The sequence below is a fragment of the Elephantulus edwardii genome, unplaced genomic scaffold, assembly GCF_000299155.1.
Source record: "Elephantulus edwardii isolate Elephantulus edwardi_28Jun2011 unplaced genomic scaffold, EleEdw1.0 scaffold00116, whole genome shotgun sequence".
Classification (NCBI taxonomy): domain Eukaryota; kingdom Metazoa; phylum Chordata; class Mammalia; order Macroscelidea; family Macroscelididae; genus Elephantulus; species Elephantulus edwardii.
Genome location: NW_006399866.1, coordinates 1627489 through 1643969, shown reverse-complemented (window position 1 = coordinate 1643969; position 16481 = coordinate 1627489). Strand labels below are relative to the sequence as shown.

Sequence of the window (16481 nt, the reverse complement as noted above, 5' to 3'; positions counted from 1 at the left end):
AGAGAGAGAGACAGAGAGAGAGAGGCTTGCCCTGCTTTGGAGAGCAGGTGATACAGGCACCACACAGGAGATGCATGGGAGGGAGGCTGCTGGTCAGACAGGCCTTGACAGTGCAGACCCCCGAGACCTTGCTGCTGAAGCTTGGGTTTAGCGTGGGAAGCAGTGGGCAGTCATGGAGGGAGCCGAGCAGTGCATGGCTGGATCAGTTAGAGCAGACACAGCTTCTGTGGGTTCGTTGACCTTCGAAGGCCTTAGCTTATCCATCTGTAAAGTGGATTCTCCCTCTTCTACTCTTCTTTGTGACATAGTTGTCTACTTTGGAGAAATGATCTGAGTGTGCTGGTTATAAGAAAGACATCAGGGTGCCTACTTTATTGTTAAGAATTGTTTCTACATTTGGAGGTGTCTTGGATTCCTCTCCTGAAAGCGGAGGGCTTGATGAGGGTGGGAGGGGGAAGTTCTCAGGAGAACTGATAGCAATTGCTGAGATAATTGAGTCCAGAGCTTCCTTTGTGACTCTGAATAAGTGAGGCCCAGAGATGTCTATTGCCCTGCTCAAGTGTGTCCAGCATGTCCGTAGCAGAGCTGGACCTTGGACACAGAGCTCTGGATTCCTGGTCCTCTTTCCACTGACAGTCCACCCCACCCTCCCTCCCCCCAGCACTGTCCCTGTTTCTCCAGCCAAGGTGTTGCTTTAAGATCTGGGGTGGGAACCGCGCCCCAGTCCAGAGTGTGACTGAGTGTGTACGTTCTAGCTGCAAATGAATTTGGCCCTTGCCAAATGGGTGTTGACACATCAATATAATTTAACTGAAAAACTCTTGTGGATGAGAAAACACAGACTGAGAAAGTGAAGCAGCACAGAGGAAACATTTACCCATCCTGGAACGGATTAAACATTCAAGACTAACTGACCAGCACAGAGTCACCCATGTGATTGTAGATTGACAGGCGAGACCCCTGGTACTAGCAGGGCGTTCGTGATGGCAGGGCTGTTCACTGAGGACTTACTGTGCCCCAGATACGGCCACTTTATTGCATCATGACATAGGTAAGCACATCATTCTCAACTTCCAGATGAAGAAACTGAGGCACAGTGAGTTGGAACCTTCGGTACAAAGTCAGCCTGTAGGTGGCACGATAGTGGTTCACACTGGGGTCACTTGTTGGCAAACCCTAGCATCGTCCATTCACCTGTTCTGTCAGACGGCTTCTCAGGAGAGGAATGCCTTTGTGTCCCTGCACAGCATTCCCAAGGAATGACCTCCTGCTGCCTGGATCAGAGCCACCTGTGGCCTCCTGACGGGGTGGGGGTGGGGGGAAGTTTGGCAATACCATTTCAAACAAGAGTCTCATTTCAAAAGTTTGCAGAATCCTACAGGACCTCCACAAGAAAATGACTGATAACACAATTACAAAACGGACAAAAGATATGGAAAGACTTTTCACAGAGGAAGATATCCGGGTGACCAACAAACACATGAAGAAATGCTTAAAATCACTAGTAATAAGAGAGATACAAATCAAAACCACAATGAGATATCATCTCATTCCAGTAACAGTGGCAAAGTTTAGCACGGCAGCAAGTAATAAATGTTGGAGAGGATGTGGTGAGATAGGAACTCTTATACATTGCTGTTGAAATTGTAAAATGGTACAATCACTGTGAAAGGCAGTTTCGTGTTTCCTCAAAAAGCTGACCATAGAAATTCCATATAACCCAGCTTTTCCACTGTTTGGAATCTACCCCAAGAAAATGAGAACTGAGGCACAAACAGAGATTTGTACACCAATGTTCATAACGTTATTCAATATCACAAGAAGATGGAAACAGCCCAAATATTCAACCACAAATGAATGGATTGAGAGATTACAGTACATTCTATGCAGCACACAAGAGCCATGATTTTGTAAATTACTACCTAACTTGCGAGAGACTGGAGAACATTATGCTAAGTGAACTAACTCGGTCCCATAAGGATAAATACTGTATAAGGCCATTATTATAGAACATATAGGAGGATTCAAGGGAGGGAAGGTGGGAGCAGAGGGGTGAGAATGTGTGTGTGTGTGTGTAGGTAGTTAATCATAAGGTCACACAATTTGATGGGTGGAGGGAAGGTGGGTAAAGGAAATGGGAAAGATCTGGTGTGAAAAGCAATGTAATGAACTTTGTAAGTAAACCAATATAGAAGAAAAATTTTATTTAAAAAACATCACTAGTGAATCAGATGCAAATAAAATTTGTTGTTATGTGCCATCAAGTAGATTAAGATTCACAGCAAGCCTATGAACAACAACTCTGAACTGTGCCTGTCCTAAGTCACCCTCACTGTCTCGGACACACTTGCCTCTGTTGCCCAAGTCACTGTGTCAATCCATCTCATCCAGGGTCTTTCTTTCTGTGCTGACTGACCCTTCACCCTTCCAACCTTGATATACTTCTCCAAAGAGGGTTTCCTCTGGACAACATGCCCAAAGTATGTGAGACAGAGTTTTAAAATCCTAGCCTCAAAGGAGCAATCTAATTTCATTCTCTCCAATATAGACCTGTTTGTTCTCTTGGTAGTCCTTGGTATGCTTGATACTCTTCTCCAGCCCTACAAGTCAAAAGCATTGATCCTTCTTCTGTCATCCTTAGTCCAGCTCTTGGATGCACAGCATGTAACTGAGATGCCTGGATCAGGTGCACCTTAGTCTCTAGACTGACATTGTTGTTACTTAGCACTCTGGAGAGATCCCTGACAACAGACTTTCCTAAAGCACCTCTTTTTTTTTTACTTCCTGACTGCTGGTGCCAGGAGTGTCAATTATGGGTCCAAGCAAGGTGAAGTTGTTGACAACATCAATCCTTTTTCCATCTAGCAGGATGCTGCCAATTGGCCCAGTGATAAGAATGTTTGTTTTCTTGTTGTTAAGATGAAACCCAGATTGAAGACTGCAATCCTTGACCTTTTGCAACAAATGCTTCAAGTCTTCCTCAGTTTCAATGAGCTAGGTTGTGTCATCAGCACAACTCAATCCTGATGCCACATTGTTCTTCATAAAGTCCATCCTCCGAATGATTTATTCTGCATATAGATTGGAAAGTTATGGGGGAAGGATACATCCCTGATGCACTTCCTTCTTGATTTTGAGCCATGCAGTGTTCCCTTGCTCTGTTCGTATAACAGCTTCCGGGTCTAGGTATAGATTAGCATGAGTACAATGAAGTGTTCTGAGATTCGTGTTCTTCTCAAGGTTAGCCACAATCTGTTGTGATCCACACAGTCACATGCCTTTGCAGTCAATAAAACACAAATAGACAACCATTTGGTACTCTCTGTTTTCAGCCAAGATCCATCAGATATTGACAATGATATCCTTAGTGCTATGGCCTCTTCTAAATCCAACTTTAGCTTCTGACAGTTGTCTCTTGATGTACTGTTCTCGTCGATTTTGGGTAGTTCTAAGCAAGATTTTGCCTGCATGTAATATTAGTGATGTTATTCAATAATATACATACTTTGTTGGATCACTTGTTTTAGTAATGGGAATAAACATGAATATCTTTTAGTCAGTCGGTCAGTAGCTGTCCTCCAGATTTCTTGGCACAACCTGGTGAACTCATCCAGAGCTGCATCTGTTTGTTGAAATATGTCAATTGGTATTCTATCAATTCCTGGAGCCTTATTTTTTTGCAGATTCCTTCAGAGTAACTTGAACTTCCTCCTTTATTAGCATTGGTTCCTAATCAGATGCTACTTTATGAAATTATTCTGTGTCAGCCAATTCTTTTCGGTACAGTGACTGTGTACTTTTTGTCTTCTTTTGATGCTTTCTGGGTCATTCAATATTCTGCCCATAGCATCTTTAAGTACTGCAACTTGAGGCTTGAATTTGTTCTTCAAGTCCTTTATCTTGAGAAATGCTCAGTGAGTTCATCCCTTTTGATTTTCTGACTCTAGCTCTTTGTACATTTCATTATAATACTTGCTTTGTCATCCAGAGCTGCCCTTTGAAATAATCTGTTTAACTTCCTGGTTTCTTCCTTTGTCTTGGCTTCTCGGCGTTCTAGTGCAATATTCAAACTAGACAGATGCAAAGCAACAACGAGATATTATCTCACCCCAGCAACAACAGCAAAGTTACAAAGCACAGCAAACAGCAAACGCTGGTGAGGATGTGGTGAGTTGGAACCATCCTACATTGCTGGTGGAAATGTTAAACAGTACAACCACAGTTTGATGTTTTCTTTTTTTTTTTTTTATAAACACAGGTGTTTATTACTGTGTTATTCACAATAGCAGAGATAGAAGCAATCATCAACAAATACATGGATAAAAAAAACTTATGGTACATTTATACAGCTTTGAAAAATTTAACTCATAAAACATTTCACAACTTGGTGGAGCCCAGAGGACATTATGCTGAGTGAAGTATCTCAGCCACAAAAGGACAAACAACGCATTAACACTGCTGTTATAAAACAGGCCTGATAAAGAGGTTTTGGGGGAGAATTGGAAAAGAATGGATATATCAGGAACACTGCACTGGAACAGATGAGAAGAATGGTCCAAAAGGAATATATTAGGTATTATATGTATGACAATAATCTGGAACAAGAGGTTCACAGCAAAGTGGCCTGGCGGGAAGGGATAGGGAAGGGGAGTGAAAAAAATGTATAACAATGAATAAGTAAAAATTTAAAAATAAAAAGCAAGCTTATCATGCATGCTCATAGGTCCTCTGACCTTCAGCTTTGAGGCTTTAGATCATTAAAAAAGCTCTCTTAGTCTTGCCAGTTACGGTGTCTTGTCCTCCCCCACCCTCTAGAAAGCTTTGGCATAAGTCCCTAGCTCTAGCTCCTTAGGCTAAGGAGTCCCAGGTCAAGAGCTACCTCTTGTTGGTCTCTGGTTCTCCACTGCAACTGCTGTCACTCTTTCTAGGCCCTGGTCAGATTGACATAGGAATTTCTGACTCTCAAAGGACCTATACTGTATTCTCTGCTTTTTCTTTTTGCTGATAGCAAGCTTTCTTTCTGCTGCTGCTAAACCTGCTAAATTTAAACCTGGTGGGACAGTAAAATTGACCATCATGAGTTGTTTGCATAGTCCCACCCAGCCAAGTGATCAAAGCTAATGGGCTAGAAAGGCCATTTTGCAGCATGTGCAAATAAGGTTGTCTAGTCTGAGACAGTTCTGCTGGCTACGGTAGACAGTTATGGGTGTAGCACAGAGACCAGGTGAAGTTTCTGCCTACCCAAGAGATGGCCAAGGGCAGGGCTCCCAATTAAGAAAACCTGTGCAGGTGTGGCCATGGTTTGGTGCCCAGTCATGTATCTTTACTGGGTAACTGTCTACTTAAGTTTTCCATCAAGCACTGCCAGTATTTAATTAATTGGTGTTAGATGGAGCTTTTCACATCCTAACATTTTCAAATTAAATTATAAACATTTTATTGTGACTATTATAAAACCAGTTCACCTAAAACTTTTAGAAGTCATTTCACTCACATACATGAAATTAGTCTGAAAACCACAAAAGAATTTCTTAGATTACAACCAAAATCGATGTTATTTTTATAAACTAGCATACATAGTAGATAAATAAGGTTTTTAAAACATACTAAACTAGAATGTAATCTCTATGAAGGCAAAGATTTTGGTCTATATTGTTTACTGTTGTCCCTAATACTAAGGCCTAGTTCTTAGCACTCAAATGAAATATCTCATTGCACCTGCTTGAGTACTTAAGTAAGCCACAGACATAAAAATCAGGTTTTGGTCACAAGCATCTTTAATGCAACCAAATTTAAAAAAAAAAAACACAAAAAACAAGACTTTCAAAACACAATTTTAGGGAACTCAACGGTTTAAGGGAGAGAGGCAGGTTCCAGGTAACACATACAGGGCACACATACGGCTTTCTTATTATTGGATATTATCTACTCCCTCTAAGTTTGTATCTGGTACTTACAGTCAATATCTATTGCAACTGCATTTGCTAGAAAACCTTCTTATTTAGAGCATCTAAATTCAATTTAAGAACATTTTGTTTCTTCTGTTAAACTCTGCTTTTGAGTAATTTGTGTTTGAATGTATAAATAACTCATTTTACTATCCCACATTATTTACAACATATTAAACTCTGACCAACCCTCAGAAAATTAAATGAAAGACATGATTAGGGATTATATGAAATCTTTAAAGTATAAATATTTTTCTATTTAGCCTTTATAAAGTTATTAAAAATTTGAAGTTTTTAAACATGAGCAAAAGGATCCAGTTTTAATTTTGTAAAAGGGTGCAACTGCTCCTCATTTAGAAGTCACGAAATGAATAATAGAATGAAAAGGTGTTGTAGGAAGAAATTCTTCTGCAGCAAAAGCACAATCCTGTCTTCTTTTGTTCACGAAATACGTAGTCATTTTCAGAAGCCAGTCCAGATGTCAACTTCTTTATTTAGAAAACAGCCAAACCACTCAAGGCATAAAATACATGAAGAAAAACAACACCAGGTTGAACAGAATGAAAAGCCAAAGGTCTAACCAGTAGGAATGCCTTGGGATTCCGTTTGGTCCGCAGTAAGGCTGCACACTGTGGCTCTGCTCCCGCCTCGCTGTCCCAGTGGAGCCTCTCCGCTCGCGGAGACCATCCTGACTGCCCACAGCCTCCGCGCCCGGCTCCATCTCACTCCCCGCAGCGACCAAGGCTCTAAGCAAGCCGGCAGGCACGTCTGTATTTCCCTGATGTTTTCTTAAAACATTGAGAAGAAAAGTATTATTTGATTCCACTATTGCACTATTAGAAATATACCTCAAAGAAAAAAGGGCTGTGACATGAATACATTTATGCACGCCTATGTTTATTGCAGCATTATTCACAAAAGCCAAGAGATGGAAACAACCCAAGTGCCCAAAGAGGAGGGAACGGATAGAGAACTCTAGTACATCTATACGATGGAGTGCTCTGCAGCGCTGAAAAACAATGAAACACTACCCAACATGGACAAATCTAGAGGACATCATATTGATAGATATAAGTCAGTCTCAACAGGATAAATGCTGTGTAAGACAGCTGTTATTAAAAGGCTAGAGAAAAGTTTACATATGGAGAAAATCAGTCTAGTATGGTTATAGGACAGATGAAGAGAGTAGAGATTAATGGATAGACAATGAAAAGTTTATTGGAATCGGTGAAAGGAAGGACAATGTGGACTAAATGAATAATTATATACTGTGGTTATCATAATTGAGAATTTGCTGTTGTTGTTGTTGTGTGTGATCGACCAACTCATAGCTGACCAGAGTTTTCAGAGGCAGTAAATCGCATGGAAGGAGATTGCCCATCTTTCTTCTGTCCAGCAGTTGGTGGATTTGAACTGCTTGCTTTCGGTATTGCAGCACAGCTTCTTACCACTAGGCCACCAGAGGTCCCTAAAATGTATGGTAGGAATGAATATTGGCTATTGGACATTATAGGGGGAAAGTGTAACTCTGCCTTTGGCCAGGACTTGATTTGGTTTGCTAAACAGGGAGGAATTCTTTGTCCCAAAGAGATACAGCTTTGTTGAAAGAAGAGAGGGTTTGGCCACACCTCATATCTCTGAGTTAGGAAACTGTTTGAATGGACATGTAGACCCATCTAAAACTCTAGAGTGGAGAAGAGACTTCAAATTGGAGCAAGCCAATTGCTGGCTTGAAGTTAATCAATCCTTCAAGGTTTTCCTGCACTAAGGTCTCAGACCAGGAGAAAAGAGGGGGTGAGCAGGCAACCCGCCGTGCTGGCTCATAGTGACCACCAGCGGGGTCCACCCGGTGAGCAGAGGAGGGAGAACACAGCATTGAAGGGGTGAGCTCTTCACGTTTTACATTGACATCTGCTGACCTAGCACGCACAGCTGCTAAGGAAGAGGGGTTACTGTCTAATGTTCAGGGAGTCATGAGAACTCCTGACCTGTTGATTTAGCCCATGCATGGGGCTAAGGTGGAGAGTAAAGGGACCAGTCAGTCTAAAACGCAGGAAAGTGGATTTCTGAGTTTGCAGTTTGTGTCGATGGCTTGGGATGTGCTGGACAGAACACAACTAGCTGCTCCACTGTGACGGCAGTCGGATGGCTTACCCTAGACGGGACTTGGCTTGTGGATGTAAACATTCAAAATTCTAACTGGACAGAAGACTCTTTAGAGAAAGGAACACGCTTGTCTCCTCAGAGTACTGTTTTGATCACTCATGCCCTTGCTCATTACTGTGGAGTCAGAACTGACTCTCATAGCGGACCTTCTATTGGGTTCCCAAGGCTGTAAGCTGCATGTGAGGAGGTGGCCCATCTTTCTCCCAACTGGTCTGAGAGGGACAGGCAAATTAGAAATCGACTATCTAAATGAAGAGGGGGAAAGGTGTGAAGTTTCTGGCTCACACACTTTCATCTTCTTAGTATGACGATTGTGAGGGGCAAGTGACTCCTTCAGGCATGAATGCCAATGATTAGAAAAGGCAGCAAAAAAAAAAAAAGAAAAGAAAAGGCAGCGTATGGAAAGGTCTGTGGTGGAGGAGCAACACTGGGTGGGAATGTAACAATTTCACCCAAAATTACTTCCTCTTTGAATAAACTCCTTGCTCATGTGACAAGTTGTGTCTCCCACTCTGTCATTCTTGCTAGTGGGAGAGAGGACTCTCAGTTTGGAGGGTAATCCTGCAACAGATGTTTGGAACAAACTGATGGAGGGAGTCACTGGGCAAGGGGATTGGTCCCCCAGGTCACACATGGAGAGACTGAGGCCCAGCAGAGGAAAGCAAGTAGCTCCAGGTCACATAGCAAGTTTGATAACTATGTTATGTTCCTTGACCTTTGCTTGCAACATCTTATATGGTTCTTGCAACTGTGTGAAGTGGGGTGCAAAGGAGGATGCTGGGGCTCGACAGGAAGTGAGATGGGTACTAGGACTGGAACCCAGAGCCATCTGGTGACCTCTGATAGGTGAGAGGCCAGAGGACTGGCTTTGCTAACTCTTGGGGCCAAGCAGGGTCAATGGTCACAGCTGTCCTCCCTGTTTTCTGGAGGCCAGAACTGCAGGGAGCTAACACATGTGGGCTGGTGACATCATGTCTGCAGGGGCCCCTTGGGGTCTGGCCCAGATACAGGAGTCTGGCTGGGGGTCGAGGTTCCTGTGGAAAAGGAGCCAAGTGACTTCAGCAAAATGGGCTCATTTGAGGTGGGGGTCATGTCGATGGAGTGGGGCTTCAACAGCTCCCACCTAGAATGCCATCTAGATGATCCAGGCAAGAGAACAAGCAGAAGTCTTGAGAACCAGGCAGGCTTGGGGACTCAGAGCAGAGGGTCTGGGGGCTGGCGACTTCTTCCCAGCCCGGGGGTCTTGACCCCACCATGCAGTGCTGTGGCTGGCAATGAGCAGGTGTGACACCTTGAACAGGCACCAGGCTTTTTGCCAGGCACACAGTGGGTTCTTCCCCAGCTCCAGGGGCTGACCCTGTCCCCATTCTCCAGGTGAAAACATGGAGGCTCCCAGAGGTAAAACAACCTGCCCAAGACCACACACAGCTAGGAAGAGTTCAGAATGTGAACTCACTCCCAAATCAGTGAGACCCTCATCTACTGCTCTCTGCCTGTCAGCCAGCAGGGGTGGGCCCTAGCATGCCTGGCAGCCCTCCAGCCTTGGCTCAGGGAAGCAAAGGGTATGTGTGTGTGTAGGAATGGAGGGCAGGTTAAGTTCTGAGGGCTGAACCTAAGTAAGGCCCAGATGTCCGCACTATGAGAATGGATGTAGTCTTGGAAGGCTTCCTGGGAGAGGTGACTGGTTTGAGCAGGGTCTTGAGTCCTTTGCAGAGGAGCCTGGGTGATTGGGGTCTTACCAATGTCCCTCTCCTGCTGCAGGCATGACCTCCTCCCATCTGGCTCCCTACACCTGACCCAGGTCCAGGTCAATGACAGTGGTCACTACCAGTGTACAGCCAGTAACCCTGCAGGGTCCACCTCCAGACGCTACATCCTTAAGGTGCAAGGTAGGACCTGGGCCTTTCCCTCCAGACTCTGCTCCCAGCATGCGGGGCCCTGCTCCTCCGTGGGTGACAGGACACCTGGGGCTTGGGAGGGGCCCTGGGAGGTGTGCAGTGGGAGGGTGGGGATCTGTGAGCATCTCTGCACAGAGTGTGGGCCCAGTCACAGGAGGCCAGAGTGGGGGGTGTAAAGAGGCAGAAGCTCGTCAGAGGCCGTTCTGAAACCCTGTGCACCTAAAACCAAAAAATTATAACCTCGGCTGTTGAGTTGACTCCGCCGTCGAGTTTGTTGTTGTTGTTGTTGTTGTTGTTGTTGTGTACCATTAAGTCAGACCTGACTCATAGCTGACCCCCAGTGGGCTTCCAGAGGCAATAAATCACATAGGAGGAGATTGCCCATCTTTCTCCCTCAGAGCAGCTGGTGGATTTGAACCGTGTACCTTTGCATTATCAGCACAATTCCTTACCAGAGCTTGCTCTGTCGAGTTTACAAGGCTGTACATCTGAACAGAAGACCGGCTCATCTTTCTTCTGTGGAGTGGCTTGTGGATTCAAACCAGTTAGCAGCCTGTCACATAATGCCCTATGCCATCATGGCTCCTTCCTGCTGTCCCCACACAGGCCCTTTCCAATCCCCAGCCAAGGGGTTTGGCGCACTGACAACAGCTACCGCTGAATGAGTGCCAGCTGGGTACCAGGCATCATGCTTTACTCCCTCCAAGGGCACTTTCATCTTTGAGGGCAGTGTTCAGAAGGCCTGGGGTCCCCCCAGCGGACAGTCCTTGGGTGTCCAGGACCCTCTCCCAGGAAGCCTCCCTCCCTCCCTTCCATCAAGTTAGCTTTGACTCATAGCCACCTTCTCTCAGGGTTCCAAGGCTAGAAGTTGCCATGGGAGGAGACTGGACCTTTCTCCTATGGAGCTACTGGTGGATTTGAACTACTGGGAACTCCCAGCCTTTAGGTTAGGACAACGCCTATGAACTATACCCTGGGAGCTCCCTTAAAGGAAGCCATTCAGTGTGAATGGTCCCATCAAAGGGGCAGGGGGCTTGTCATCTTAGAGCCCAAAGGGGTCATCTAAGATACCTGGGGCAAACTGCAACTAAAACCTAGCCCGCCAGCCACTTCTGTGTGGCCTTCCAGTGAAGAATGGTCTTTCCCATTTTTAAATGACTGAAAAAAAAAAAGGACAAATATGAAATGCAAATGTCTGTGTCCATAAATAAGGTGTTATTGGAACACAGCCACACGCATCTGCTTATGTATTGTCTGTGAGGGTTTTCTCACTACAACAGCAGATTTGAGTAATAGAAACAGACTGTCTGTCCCATAAAGCCTAAAATATTTACAGGAATAGTTTGCTAACACCCAGTCTAAACTAATGATCCGTGTCACAGGTGGGAAGGCCGAGGCCCCGAGAGGAAGAAATGCCAACCTGAGAGAGATATGAGGCAGGCAGTGAGCTGGATTCAAACTCTGGCTCTGCCACTGACAGTGACTTATCCCCTCTGAGTGTCAATTTTCTCCTTTTAAAGCGGAGACCTGAATAATGTCAGTCTTGTAGTTGTTAGGAGATGTCAGTGACGTAAGGCACCCAGCATGGTGCTGCCACTGTTGGTGTCTTCAGCAAGTGAGTGAGAGGAGGCACGTGGACCCTATGTCCTGGGGTCTTCAGGTAAGGAGTCCAGGCAGAGGGACCAAATTCTCACCTGAGGAACTGAGAAATGGGTGAGTGCTTCTCAGTGCAGTGCCCCTGGTGGCTGAGGATCCATGTTCTGGTCTTCCAAGCAGCACTCAAAGCTAAGTGGCCCTCAAACCAACTATGAGATATCATCTCACCCCAGTCAGAAGAGCAAAATTCAACAGAACAGCAAACATCAAATGCTGGCAAGGTTGTGGGGCAACTGGAACACTTGTTCACTGCTGGTGGTAGTGCAAAATGGTGCAACGACTATGAAAGGCTGTATGGTGCTTTCTCAAAAAGTTGCAAATAAAAATATCATTTGACCCAGCAATTCCACTACTGGGAATATACCTTAAAGAAACCATAACTGTCACCCAAGCATATATATATGCCCACCAATGTTTATTGTGGCTTTGTTCACAATAGCAAAGAGTTGGAAACAACCTAACTGCCCATCAACAAATGAATGGATAGAGAAGCTGTGGTATATTCACACAATGGAATACTATGCTGCATTGAAAAACAAGGAACTCATACAATATTATTCAAAATGGGTGACCCTGGAGGACATTATGCTGAGTGAATTATCTCAGTCACAAAAGGACAAATATTACATAGGGCCACTGTTGTAAAATGAGATGGACATCAGGGTTGAGGGAAGACTGAGAAAGATGGGACAAATAATGTATACTGCATTGAAACAGATGAGAGAGAACTGTTTACTAGGGATTTGTGATTAGATATTATTATCATGACAGGAGTCCAGAATGAAGGCTGCATATTGGAGTGGACTTGGGGGGAGGGGTTGTATAGCAATGAAAGAATTTTTCTTTTACTTTTCAAAGAGAAAAAAAAGGGGTGGGCAAGGAGAAAATTGCAACAATGAAGGGATAGAAACCCTAAGTCTCTGTAAGCTTTCTTTAAAATTAATTTTAAAAAAAGTTAAGTGGTCCTAAGAATGCACCTGGCCCTAAAAATGCACCTACGCGCACCTGGTCTCACCTCTGGAGCAACTACCTGGGCTCCTGGCCACACAGATCCGGAACTGCCCGCACCGCTGCCCGATTACTGAGTGCATGGCTCTGGCTGCTCACATAACCTTTCTGAGCCCAAGCCACCTCATCTGCAAAATGGGCCCGACGTTGCTTACCCTTAGGAAGAACCAAATGAGATGGAGAATGAAACATAAAACACCCCCCACCCCACCCCATGGCTGAAGGAAGGGGAGGAACAAGGTGAGAATGACAGAATGATTCTAGACCAACCTATGAAGCACCTGCCAGGCACCGGGCTCTGAGTTGATCATTTTAGTGCCACGTCAGTGTCACGTCATCCTTGAGACAGCTTTGTGATGAAGGGGAAACTGAGGCTCCAGCTGGCATGAGCGCTTGTGCAGGATCCCAGCCTGTGAGGCACTGAGCCCAGCTTCAGACCACTGCCATCACACTCCACCATGAACTTGGGACTTCATCTCTGTGTGTGCTGCCTCTTGACCTTTTTATGTGACTTTGAGCCTGTCTCTGAGCCTGCATACACAGTTACCCTGTGTATGCACTCAGCTGGATGCTTCCAGGTCCTCAAGTGAATCTGAAAGCAAAATAAACAAGGTGAGCGGTTGATTTACAGCCTCTGACACTCCACTGGAGCGTCAGCTATGAGCTGGCTCAGACTCAATGGTACGAAACAACGTAATAAGCACTGAGGAGTGACTCCTGACGGTGGCTGTGCTCCGTAAAAACCAGGTTCTGCTCACTTTTGGGGGTCCAGAAATAGGGTGTCCTAATGCCTTCCTGATAGAGGTGAGGCATCAGCAGCCCTAGATTGCCCCACAAGATGATTTTGCTGCTGAGAAGTGGGGAACACACAGCAGACAAGGCCGCTCTAAAGGCTGGGTATCTGGGCTCCCCGCTTTGACCCCTCCTTGGACCTTTCAGCCCCTCCTCAGGTGCAGCCAGGCCCACGCGTGCTGAAGGTGCTCGCAGGAGAAGCCCTGGATCTGAACTGTGCGGCCGAGGGCAACCCAGAGCCTCAGCTGAGCTGGTCCAAGGATGGCGTGGATCTACCTGGTCGAGTGTCCGAAGGCTCTGTCCACTTTGCAGCCGTCAAGGCCTCTGATGCCGGGATGTACCGCTGTGAGGCCTCCAACAGCGCTGGGGTGGACGAATGGGAGCTGGAGCTCAGGGTGCTGGGTGAGTACTCCACAAACCCAGCATCCCCCCCAACCCCCCCCCCCAACTCCATCTCCTCCAATCACAGCTTGGATAAGAGATGCTTGTTGGCTGCTCCAGGCTCTGGCCCTATCGGCACCTTCCTTCTTGGATCAGATCTCTTGTCCTCTTGGGACCCCCTTGGGCACAGTCTCCTCCTCACCCTTAAATGCAACTATGAGACCGGCCCAGTATCTGAGAGTCTTGAACAGCCCCAGGGGCACTGACAGACCGATTCTCTAAGCCACCACTAGAGGGCACCCCACTTTCACTTCCCTCCACCTGAGACGCATGGAAGGCTTACTCCTGGCCAGTGAGCCGAAGTGCAGACTCTTACTAACCAGACAGCATCTAAACTTGCTGACCTTCTCATCTGTAAAATGGTACAACAATATATGAGTGTCAACAAGAGCATGTATGAAACACACCAGGACAACGCTCTAGATTGATGGTACAGCTAGCAATTTTCACTATTAGGAATGTTTATTAATTTAAAATGAAGTTGTAAAGCAGCTTCTGGAAAGGCACAGAAGGGTAAAGACAGAGCTTCGCCCCTTGTAGCTGGAAGCCCAGGTTCAGCCTTCGCCGCCTGTGGAGTCGTGGTCCTGGGGACTTGCCTGACAGGAGCAAGCTCGCCCCACTGACTCTGAGGACTGGGCCATGGGGCTTGTGCCTCTCCTACCTTGGTGGTGTTCTGGGGAAAGGGGTGCCCCTCCTGCTAGCCCTGGGTCCTTGGGGAAGTGCCATTCTTGTGGTCGTGTTGCCTGTCAACAGAGCCGCCACACTGGGGACCCGATGAGACCAATGGCCTGCTGGAACGAGTGGCCGGAGAGAATGCCAGCCTGCCATGCCCTGCCAGAGGTGAGGCTGCAGCCAGAGTGGGCTGGGGAGACAAGGGATGTGCCAGGAGCCCCAAGTCCTCAGCTCACGTTCCTGTTCTCATCAGTGATGGGTCAGATACTGTGGGTAATACCCATACATTAAGGAGGATTAAGGAAGCTGGGTCCTTATCAGGGAAATGCCAAGTGTTTCACCACAGCCAACACCCTATAGGTTAGGAATTAGCATTGGCCCCCTTTTATTAGGCATGGCCAAGCCCAGAAGGCTACATGAGTGCCTGAGAGTGATAACTGTGTGTGACCCAGCCCTGCCTGTCCCTTTAACCCTTTGCCCCTTACCATCCTGCTGGGGGAGATTTGAGGCAGGGGTGCTGGGGAACTATGCTGACTGGGGCTGAGGAAGGCCCACAGGTCTTTGGGGCTTGGTAGTCCTGGCCTTTCCCCAAGCTCTAACTCACTCCCAAAGGATGGGCTCACTTGGTCCTGGAGTAAGTCCTCAGGGGCTCCCTTTGGGGCAGTACAGTGTGGACCAGAGACAGACACCTCTGCATGAAACTGCTCAAAACCTTGAACACTGCTTTAGCCCTTCCTGCCTGGGTAGCTTGGGACAGTTTACACTGCCTTCTGTGCCTCAGTTTCCCCATCGCATAGTGGAATATTACTGGTTCTGAGACAAGTTAGTGGGACAATATGAGGTGGTCCAGGTCTAGAGCTGTGCTCAGTGTGTAGCAGGAGCTCATGGAAATGTGTGGAATGGATAAATGTAGTTTATCTAATCACTCCACTAATCCGACTCCTTAGCAGGTTTGTTTGTTTTGGCGTTAGGATAATCATGTATGGGCGTTTTATTTCTTCAACTGGCTTATGAGCCCTTGAGGGCATTCTGCCTCCTTGTGAGGGGGTGGCATTGTAGGCATAGTAGGATGAACTGTAGCAAGTGAGAGATTAGGAAAAAACCCTGGCTGGATCCCAGCTTTTTCTTGCTTGGGAGTAGTCTTCTAAGACGCAGGGAAGAGAGACGACCAGGTGCCCAGCACACCTTGGGCAGGAGGCGGGCAGAGGTAGGCACCCTAAGTGGAGTTCTGGAAACCTGCAGGTTGCCCAGATCCCAGACTGCCCAGCTCTGTGGTCTCGGGGTTCCACTCCCGTGACGATGGTGCCACCTTGTGTCGGCCTCTGGTAACAGCAAGCAAACGTTCGGCTCTCAGAAGGGAGGAGGAGCTCTCCGGTCAGAAGCCCAAACTTCAGCCTCATCAGCATCACTTGAGCCCCGTCCTGCTAACCCCTGACCACGACAAGCCCTTGGCCAGTGTAAAATGGAGAGAGAGTTGTGAGCTCTGGGTGATTTTTTTCATCTGTGGTCTCTAGATTACTCTTAGTGCTTCAGGGCACTTCACGATCAGAGGTATATTTTGGATTTGAGTTTAAAAAGAAATTCTAGAGTTGAAAATCAAAGGCCTCTTTCAAGTAGGCATCCAGTCATCACGGACCCTTTCATCCCAGTAACTCTGAAGTCCTGGTTCCCAGGGATCTGGGAAGCGGGTGGGTGGGACAAGATCTCAAGGAAACTGAAGGAGCTAGGAGGGTCATGGATGTGTGTGTATGTGCGCGCGCACGTGTTTGTGTGCACGCGCACGTTTGTGCCCATCTGCGTGCATGCACAATGTGTTGAGCAAGCCCCAGAAAATAGTGGATTCCAGTCTGGGCAGGTACAAAGGAACTTGGCAGAGAATTTCCCAGAAAGCAGGCATGGC

At 46.5% G+C, this 16481-nt stretch overlaps 2 protein-coding genes across 2 annotated transcripts in view; one reads left to right on the top strand and one right to left on the bottom strand.

The window, feature by feature from the left end:
* The window catches only part of HMCN2 (hemicentin 2), a 193960-nt gene that overhangs the window by 82370 nt on the left and 95109 nt on the right, over nt 1-16481 (top strand). The window contains 3 exon segments of the mRNA XM_006892600.1: nt 9876-10003; nt 13616-13870; nt 14663-14749. Of these exon segments, the coding sequence (XP_006892662.1) occupies nt 9876-10003; nt 13616-13870; nt 14663-14749 (470 nt within the window).
* On the bottom strand, nt 6463-7581 carry LOC102862308 (uncharacterized protein C4orf3-like). The gene is made up of 2 exons (XM_006892596.1): nt 7577-7581; nt 6463-6694 (listed from the first exon to the last, which is right to left on the bottom strand). The coding sequence occupies exons 1-2, from the start codon at nt 7579-7581 to the stop codon at nt 6463-6465; spliced, it is 237 nt and encodes a 78-aa protein (XP_006892658.1).